The following is a 10189-nucleotide window of genomic DNA, read 5'->3' on the forward strand; positions in this document are numbered from 1 at the left end:
CCTTTTACTGTGCTTAGTGATATTCCACCAAAGTGCAGCACTCTCTACTAAATGATTTGCAGCACATTTAATCTTATCTTTTGAAGAGACTTTCTCCCCTGACAAATAATCATCTAGCTGACTAATCCAAGACAAGACAGTGCGTGCTTCTTTCTTTCCATCGAAATTTTGAAATGAGAAAGCTTTTCTACTTATCTTACTCTTCTTCCTCAAATTTTGTGCTCTCAGTGTGGCTTTGACTCTCCTGATAATAGTATCATCGTCGGACTCATCGTCGGATGACTCATCGTCAGATGAATGTCTCTTCCTTTTCTTATCATTGATTCTCGTTTCCAATCTCTCCCTATGCTCACGCTCATCGGCCAACTGTGCCTGAAGTGCGTCTAACTGCTCTTGGAGCGTGGGTGGTTGTGGCTGATGCGCCATGATAATGCGATAAGTACAAATAAAGTGGAACGGAGGAAAATAAGGATAAAGTATATGAGAAATAAACGGATGAAAAAGTGTAATTCGAGTGTATGGTAAGAAATGGATGGCGACAGATACTAAGTGTATGAAATATAAAGCAAAGAAACCACTTAACTCGCTCTTTGATCGGAAGTAGAAAGGACTAGAGTGGGAGATATGTAACCGATGATGTCGCTCATAGTCGTCTTTGTGCTCGACTAATCTCCAATTAATTGCTTGGTGATTTCGTGGTTCCAATCGCCTTCTTGATTTGAGCTTCTCAGATTTTGCTTTGCCTTTTTCTCTTTTTTTTAAATAATAAATAAATTCTTTGGAAGACCTTTGAGCCTTATACCTTGAATTTTGGCAAAGAACTTTTTGCTTGACAACCCTGGCAGATGACAGTGTGTCAGTGCGGATCAAAGTAGTGGCCGCAAAAACCAAGTGCTGATGGGGCTGCTATTAGCTGTCTGTAATGGCAGAGTAATAATAAATGTCACTTTTACGTATTAGGACTGCTTGAATACATATCTGCTCTACGCGCGGACTCAGAGACAATTTTTCTTTAAATGTTTTGGAAATTCACACGGGTAGCGGGCTCAGTGGCGACTGATAGTCCTACAAGCAATGATTTCGATTGGTGCAACTCCCAATGCTGTGTGGACGAGCCAGCTGTCGAATATTGTAGGTCTGCGACAGGGTCGCGCAAAAGAGAGAGACTACCAAAGTCTCTTAAGGGGGCTGTCAAAAAAGAAAAAAAGAGGCTAGGACAGCAGCCTCTGACGTATCGCGGCTGCGCTACACAGTTGCTCTTCCAAAAAAACGGCGGCGCGGAAGACACGGCTGTGCGTACAATTCGTGACCCAAGGCTTCCAAAGGCGGCTGTTGTGCAGGCTCTTATGTCGAGATCAATACGGCTTGTTTTAATGCAAGGCTTGGGCATACCAACGTTTCACGGCGACGGCTGAAGGTCTGCAGACAGACTTCTCTTTCCAAAGTAGACCACTCACAGAGAAGCTCTTGTCACACAATTTTTCCTTTTTTTTTTTTAAAGGTCCGTGTCCTTAGATGTAGGTCTTGATAAATCCGTCCTTAATTCCTTGAATCTCTCTGCACTCCATAGATCTGCTCCTTCTTTGGATTTCCACACGAGGGATATTCTCTTTTCTTTCTCCAGAAGAGCGTCACCAAGGCTCTGATACCACTGAAACCAAGAAGATAATTCTTTTCACACAAATTCACCACTTAATCAAATTGGAGAAGAACACAATCACACCACGAAAGCAACAGTAGACTGGGTACAATCGCCCCCCCCTAGATGAGTGGCTCACGCTTCCCCATCTAGAGTATTTATGATATTTCATAAAAGCACCAAGGAGCCAAAACTATCCCTCTCATCCAAAAATGAGGGATTTGCTTTACATAGCCTTCTTAGGGCCCAAAATGAATTATGTCCACTATAAAATATATTGCTCAAACTTCCAATAATAAAGCAAATACAAAATTGGCCCATGGCCATACATAATGCGTTGTGCGACACCTCGATCGGTACCCTCGCACTAACTCCAATCCTCGCTATAAGTTCCATCACCTGTACTCAAGCCGCCAATTACATTAGTTATTAACAATCGATTGAACGAATCACCGAATCAACTGATCCCAACATAACCGCGCTCAAAGTACAATAATCAAGCACAACACCAATAACACTAGCGACATCAGTATTAACATGGAATCACCCACAATACCGATCATCTAGCATGGCAAAACACAAGCTAGTCAGGCGTCCCCAACTAACCACACAAAGTATCCACTAGGACCCCTGCCGCGTCCGGTGCGCTCCTATGGAGTACTTTGCCATAGTCACACTTGACTAAAATAATAATGTCCAGAGCAAGATATATCAAAAATATAATTTCCGTAACAGCCTTTCCAAGGGATAGATCAGTTAGAGTTGTCTGAAAATTGCATACACAGTGTTAACAGTATGTGGTCCCATGAGGACACCATCCTTGGGAAAGAATCTGTATTTAGTGACCTATATTGATGTTTTTTTCCAGATTTACGTAATCTACCCTTTGAAGGAGAAATCTAATGTATTTCTGTGTTTTCACCATTTTGTTTCAAGGGTTGAAAATGAAACAGGTTGCGAAGTGCAAATCCTGTATACATAGCAAGGGGGTGAACATATGTCAGATGCTTTTACGGCATACTTGGATGAAAAAGGCATTAAGCACCAGTTTACAGAAATGGTGTTGCTGAGAGAAAATATAGATCTCTGATGGAGATGGCCAAATGTATGATTAAGGCCAAAAAGCTGCTTCATAAATTTTGAATGGAAGCTAATATGTTTGCCACACATGTTTTGAACAGATGCCTGACAAAAACCTTAAAACCAATCACACCTTTTATAAGGCTTGGCATGAGAGGAAACCCCAAGGTTGATTACCTTAGGGTGTTTGTCTGCATATGGACATGGCCTCGACAGATGAGAGACAAACTGAATGATAAGTCAATGAAGCACTTTTTTTTTTGCTATAGCTGTGAAAAAGGTTTATCGTCTCTCGCACTCAGAGGATTTTTGATTCGAAGGGATCTTGTTTTTACAGAAAATCAGATTAGTCCTTGATTGAGTTTGAAAGATATAGCAGAAAATCATTATTTGCAGCTTGTACACATGATGATGTGGAAGAAACTCTTAGAGGAGAGGACAGTATTTCATGATGCTTATGCAAACTTCGTAGGAAAGTAAGCTGTTAACTCCTCTCCCCAGTACGACAAGGACTGGTTCAAGCGGGTCACACTATACTGATTCGCTTGGATGAGTATACTTTGTGATGCAGAAGGACCTGAAAGCTTTGAGGATGCTGAAGACAATGAGCATTGGATGATAGCCCTGAAGGCTGAGCTGGATTCAATCCACAAAAAACTACACATGGGATTTAGTGGACTTATCCACTGACAAAAAGATATTGGGACTAAGTGGGTGTGCAAAAATTTGATGTCTTCATTGACAGGTACAAGGCAATGTTGGTTTCCAAGGGCTATTCTCAGCAGAAGGGGATATATTATGATGAAACCTTTGCTCCCACATTTAGGATGACCACAATCAGGTGTTATTGTTTCAGTAGTTCCATCATGGCTGGAAAGTGCATCAGTAAAACATTAACATAACCTTTCGAATGGGGACTTGCATGAGGAAGTCTTTGTAAATGAGAAGATTCATACTTATTTGATCATCTAGGGTTTAAACAACAATCCAACTGAAAGTACCCTATATGTCAAGAAGGAGGACATAGGGGATTTGCTGATGATAGTCATCCTTTATGTGGGTGACATGCTGCTTGCTCATAGGCACCAATGAAGAGAAAATTTCAGAATTCAAGAAAGATCTTGAAGCTCATTTGCAATGTTGAATTTGGGATTGTTGCACTATTAATCGAGGATTCACTTTATGCAATCCACAAGAAGGCATTGTCATGAAACAATCAATTATATACAAGGATTCTTACACAAGTTCAACATGCAGAATTGTAAGACAATTTCAACTCTTGTTAAACCACAGTTTAAACACACGTGACATCAAATGGTTTAGCATCATTATATGCAGCCATGTGCACATTCAGTGCGGAGTGTTGCAATTGAGTAGATATTGCACACCCCTAAGGCCACTCACTAGTATGCAATTAAGCGCATTTTCAGATACTTGCAGGGCACCTATCATCGGGATTGTTCTATGCTAGGGGGGTGATGTTCAATTTCATTCAAATTGGACTGGTGACTATGATAGTAGGTTGTCCACAATTGTAAATTGTTTCATTCTTGGCAGCTCATGCATATCTTGGTTGAGCAAGAAGCAACCCACTGTGGCCACCTGTGGTGAAGTAGAGTACAGAGCTGCCTTCACAACAATAGTTGTGTCTATGGCTCAGGATATTGTTGGGGGATCTTCATGGAGGTTTGCACCACTCACCCAGTCCTAGTCTCATTGATAGTCAGAGTGCTATTTCAGTAGCGTGGAATCTTATGTTTCATGCTTGCACGAAATGCATTGAGATACACTATCAATGTATCAGTGGGAGATTACAAGCAGGATAGATTAGCATGATCTATTGTCCTATACATGACAAAGTTGCATGCAGATTTTTTCACCAAGGTATTATCCATGGAAAATTTGAAGCTTCCTGCAAAGCTTTAGGCTTGATACCTTGTGGTGATTGATCTACTTTCATGCGAGGTAGCGAAGGCCCTACAATGACTATGGTTCAACCAGCCACGTTGTGAGTTCCCTTGCATCTTGGTGACCGCCAACCTTCAAGAGGTGCTGTGGTCTTCTTGACAGAAAGCGGTGCTCTATTTCGTCGTGATCGGAGATGATGGAGGTCGCGATTAGAAGTGTTGACCATCGCTATTAGAAGCGGTGCTCTATAGCACATGATGGAAGTCGCGATTAGAAGTGTTGACCATGGTGACTCATCTCCTTATGGTGTGAGCCAGTGAACTTGATATATGCACAGTTATGTGTCACAGCTTTATCTAAGTGTGAGGTAGCTGCTTTTTAAACCTCTAGAAGGCTGGATAGCTTGCAAGTATTGGAGTAAATGCTATGTAAATTATCTAGATTTGTAAGGTCTGCTTTAATAGGCGATGGACATTATCTTTTTGTTGGGTCTAGTTTCTTGTAGGCAGACCATGCTACAAGATCAAGGAACTGAATTTGAGGTTACCCTTAACCTCTTCTAGATTAGCTAACCCTCAAGCCTTACTAGAACTCTCACTAATTTGTGCTGATGAACTCTATATACCTTCATGAAAGTGAATTATTGCGTTGGGACTATAACATACTTCTTAAGTTCCAAGGCTTGGCAGGGAAAAACCCTGCCAGCTTAACCCCCGCTTGCTAGGATTGTCTCATTAAGGGAAACCTTACTGCTCAAGTAGAGTTATCTTTAGAGAGGCTATGAAGCTCCATTTTATCTTCCCTTTAACTGATCATACTGTCACAAAAGTGCGCATTTCACTATTTGATCTTTTGGGCTAGAGATTTGTGGAGTTGTAAGCCTCTTGACAACCATGGTATTTTTTGTTTTAAGATAAGTTACCTACAAGCTTGGGCACTGATGACGACATAAGTGTTGCTTTGCTTGCTAAGTATGTCTTCCTTTTGGTTTTTAAAAAGTTTTTGTTACCTCTTTTTTTCCCCTCTCTTTCGTTTTCTCTTTTATATTTTTGGTAGATTTTTGGACTTTAGAACAACAAAAAATCTAAATTTGTATGATTGGATGTATTCTAGTCTCACAAAGGTATATACCTACAAGCTTGTTCTAGTGAACAGTGAACAGTTAGATCTAAGACGGCGTATAGTGGCTGAAATCTCTCTGCGAATGCAAATAGCAAGACCTAATGAAGCCAATGGACGTGAGACCTGTATACTCTCAAACTCCTTGCTCGGTTTGGCAACTTTCAGGACTGGAACAAGTGCAGCATTTTGAAGTAGTGCAGCGGTTCTACCCTCTGCGGGATGGGAGGACGATATCAGAAAATGGATAAACATGTGAGTTTAGAGATTACTCTCCTTTGTCTTTCCCCAAAGTTGGCAGTTACCTAATCCTTTCACTTAGCTCTGAAAGAGGTGCCCAGAAGACTAGCTGAATTGGTATGTTTAACATATTGTATTAAACCGTTGAAAAAGTAATGCAACCGTTGAAATGGTATTAAGTTTATGTGCAATTATTTTCAGTTTGATATCAGGTACCGCAATCTCTATGTTGTGATTGGCCCATCCAAAAGGCACACATGACAAAGCTTGCTGCGTTCTCAAAGGGTGGGCAATTAAAATTTTACTTTTTGCTTGGAATGGAGGTGGACCTAGGTGGCAAAGACCTGGACAAAGCTCTCACTCGGTAATAGTCAACTTTTGGCAGGGATGCTGCTGGTGCAGGTTGTTTGTACTCATCTGTGAAGCATTCTCATGTTCCTAAATGTTGTCAGTGCAGGGATCTTCCACCTATTTAGAATCCTGGCATGCTTGTTACTAAGAAATCATGTTGGAGCTGGTATAATAGTCTGGTTTCTGCTAATTCTCTGGCAGTCGCACGGATCCCAAGCTCTTAATAAAACCTTTTTGAGCAGAGGCTTGTACTGTTAGCCTTGGGAGAAGGAGATGGTACTATTCTGTGCAAGGAAGCTGGCCTTCTCCACATCCGCCTCATTGTCAGCCATATCTGAGTGTGAATATCAGGAATCTCAGTTGCCAAAATGACTTGTAAAGTCAAAAGGATGGTCGTATTAACATGTGGTTCTAAGAAAAGATACCTCAATGCTGTGTGTAAAAATTTGACACTGCAGCCTAAATCACTTATTCGTATTTTTGCGAGCATATTGCTCTGCATGGAAACCACATCCAGAGAATGATGGACGCCACATTATTCCAGGCACTCATTTTTGTGCGAGTGGGAAGGACTGTATGAATATATACATGTAGGGATGACCACAGAATTGGTTTAAGGCTGAAAATGAAAACTGTACAAAGAACATAAAGAAAAGTGTTTGCTTATTCATTCATTATCATGCCGCCCTAGTCTCCCCTCTTCCTGCTTGTCCCTTTTCCCCATCCACTTAGGCTCCTATGTCTGCTGGGTGTCACATAATGCTTGTCTCCGTTGATCCAGCTTTTCTTGCCACTGCCTTTTCCTCTTTTTTGGTTGGGGCGAAGAAGGGAGCGAGAACACGAGAACTTAGATTAGTCGTAGAAGTAGTACTAGCTACTCTTTTTTGAACTTGAAGCCACTGGCTTGGCTTCGTGCCTCTCTTGTATATACACTCCTCTTATTTTTTGTACTTGGAAGCCATAGAACGTGGCTTGGCTTTGTGCTATATGTACATACAAGCACTTTTTTGGCTTTCAATTTCCTTGTGCAACGTTCTATCAATTAATGCCTTGTGAACTAAACGTTTTGGAGTTGTAATGTTTTTTTCGAAATTGTAATCGTTGGCTATAGACGTGCTTACAATCGTGCTAATTAAAATGCGGTTGGCTGCTATAAGAATTGAATTGCACAATGTGGAAATGGGATTCTTGTAACTACATAGCATACACAACATACACAGCATTCTGTTCAACCACACAAAATTTTGCTTTTATTAACAAAAAATATTATGTAGTGCGTCTATAAGCGCATCTATAAACGTGTACGTCTCTGTTTTTTTTTTATTTTTAGTATGGCGTCTATAGACACATCTATATACGCGTTTGTCTGTTTTTTTTAAATTTCTAGCAGGGCGTCTATTTGCGCGTCTATGCGCATCTGTCTATTATATAGATGCGGGTCCGTAGACGTGTCAATAGACGCGCAAATAGATGCGTCTGTAAGTTTTTTTTTAAATTAAGGAAACGCGTCGGTGTGCGCGTCTATAGGTGCCTTTTCTTGTTGTGTGACACTATTGTCTCTATTCTAAATTTTGCTTAAAATAACTCATTTCAAGAACAAGATGTGATACAAAGTGCTCTTGCTGGTACAAAAAGAAGATAAAAATTCTAATGCATATCATGTATAGTCGTTTGCTTGATTCTTGTATGACTATGCTAATCAGGTTGCTAACTTGGAGTCTAGGTCAAGACAACTCACATATTATTTCTATATTTTGGATGATAGGAAACACATCATATTTGTGCAGCATACTTTTCTATTGCATTGGGAAATGGTTAGAAAATGATAGTTTCCATGTACAAGAAAATATAAAATAACATTGGGTGTGGTCAGATGGTGTCTCCTCTTAGTTTAAATCAACTCGTGGATTCTATTTGTCTCAAGGCTTAAATCCTTGACTAGTCTAAACATGACATGGAATTCTTTGGGTCTAGCCATGGCAAGGGGGAACATGATGGCTGTTGTGATGTTATTAAGCGAGCTCTATTTAGGCACCAATTAACATGCTCTGAAGAAAAATCTCAATGATGCCCATGATGTTGTAATATGGCTCACAACCAATCTCTGCAATCAACATATACTAAACAAAGCCTCAAGAATAGTATAATGCTTAAAGTGTTCCGTGAATTGAAAGTAAATGAAGTACAAAGAAGAAATAGACACGATTGTGAGGTCATTAAAGGAGCTCATAGTTTGGAGAGCATATGGAGCTTTTCAAACAACCATCAGGTAACCACCTACTCAAAACAAGAAATCTTTCTTATTTTTGTTTAGTATGTGCATCACATGGAGTCTTTGTCTACTTGTGCGGCCTCATATTTTATTTGAATTTGTTTATTTTTTAAATGTCTACAACGGTTGAATCAAATGCATTTTGTCATAAAGCATATCTTTAAAAGTTAAAGAGCAGCTTTAAAGTAGTTTATGATAGATTAGTAAATCCTTCCCAAGTATTCTAGAGAGCCTCAAGTGAATGCATGTCATTGTGGTGACGGTACTATTTATCCTTGAGTGTCGTAAAGGATCAAAATCAAAATTGCATGGAGAGCCTCATTTATACCTACAACACAAGTGTTTTGATTAGTTCAAACACAACCCCCCAGGCAAGAGTGGCAACATAAAGTGATGACATTGTGTTTTTCCTACCTTGGGTGATTCTCTTTGTATAATAGATCTTAAACTTCATATTTTGTTGTACGCGCTAAGCAATGGATTCATCGAGAGGATGCGTCCTAAAATGTAGATTATAATTGTGGGAACTTATGGAACATTTGTGGTGTGTTCCATTTGTGGTGTAACAATGGTAAAGCGTCCAAGTGTGAGATTCATAAATATCTAATATTGTAATGCCATTGCATACTTCAACATTTGATCCGCAATGTCCTGAGAATCCGTAATATCTCATTAGATGGCAACTAGATTTGTGGTAGGCAATCTTTTTGTCGTCGAGCACGTAACTAACTACTCACTTGAAATCGAGCTTGAATCCTAACATTCTTTTAAATTTTTAAATGAAAAAATCGAATGGGTAAAAATGTAGATGTGAGACACGACACAGGATCTGTTAGGACCTGATCTGACAAAATATGAAGAGGGGAGAGGAGAAGAGTGGAGATGAGGAGAGAGGGCACAGCTAGAGAGCACACCACAAATGACTAACTGTGCACTAGATTTAGTTGAAAAAATAGAATATATACAAACCCTTTTAGGGTTAGGGTTAGGGGATCTAACCCTTTCCTTTATAGCCCTCTATAAGGTTAGTGCTATGCACATATGATCACGTGATGGTGCTATGCACACATGATCACATGATGTTGAGCGTGAACTCTCAACACCTTCCCTCAAGATCAACATCATGAAGTAGGCCTTCCCTCAAGATGATGATTCTAGGGAATCGAAGAAGGATTGAGCATTACATTCCATCACACCCCTTTAATGGGAATGTCCTTCCTCTGCGTCAAACCAAGAGCTAGTCGGTGTTTCTCGAATAGCTCTTTACCGAGTGGTTTGGTAAAGATGTCTGCAACATTCTCTTTGCTATCACAATGCTGTAGTGTGATGTCACCAAGTAACACTCTTTCTCTGATGAAGTGCTCTCTGACATCAATGTGCTTTGTCCTGGAGTGATATACTAGATTTTTTGCCAATGCTTGAGCCGATTGATTATCACAGTATATTGTTGTTGGCTTTGACTCATCAAAGTAATCTGTTTCTGACAATAGTCTTCTGAGCCATATAGCCTCACATGCACCTGTAGTGAGTGCTCTATATTCTGCTTCAGTTGAAGACAAAGAAACAGTTGGCTGTTTGTT

The 10189-nt window shown here is 40.1% G+C and overlaps 1 protein-coding gene across 4 annotated transcripts in view; it reads left to right on the forward strand.

Annotated features, from left to right (window-relative positions):
* The window catches only part of LOC147895499 (CCA tRNA nucleotidyltransferase, mitochondrial-like), a 113259-nt gene extending 106070 nt beyond the window's left edge, over window positions 1-7189 (forward strand). The window contains exons 14-16 of one of the 4 annotated variants that reach the window (XM_087383658.1): window positions 5915-6001; window positions 6188-6350; window positions 6439-7189. In XM_087383658.1, coding sequence (XP_087239784.1) covers window positions 5915-5997 — 83 coding nt within the window. In that variant the 3' untranslated portion in view covers window positions 5998-6001; window positions 6188-6350; window positions 6439-7189. Of the gene's footprint in view, window positions 1-5914; window positions 6002-6187; window positions 6351-6371 lie in introns of all 4 variants that reach the window. The other 3 variants (XM_087383659.1, XM_087383660.1, XM_087383661.1) reach the window with 3 other exon arrangements.
* The last annotated feature ends 3000 nt before the right edge of the window (window positions 7190-10189 follow it).

This window comes from Dipteris shenzhenensis, chromosome 13 (genome assembly GCF_047967505.1).
Source record: "Dipteris shenzhenensis isolate YYH24624 ecotype China chromosome 13, Dip_SZ_1.0, whole genome shotgun sequence".
Classification (NCBI taxonomy): Eukaryota; Viridiplantae; Streptophyta; class Polypodiopsida; order Gleicheniales; family Dipteridaceae; genus Dipteris; species Dipteris shenzhenensis.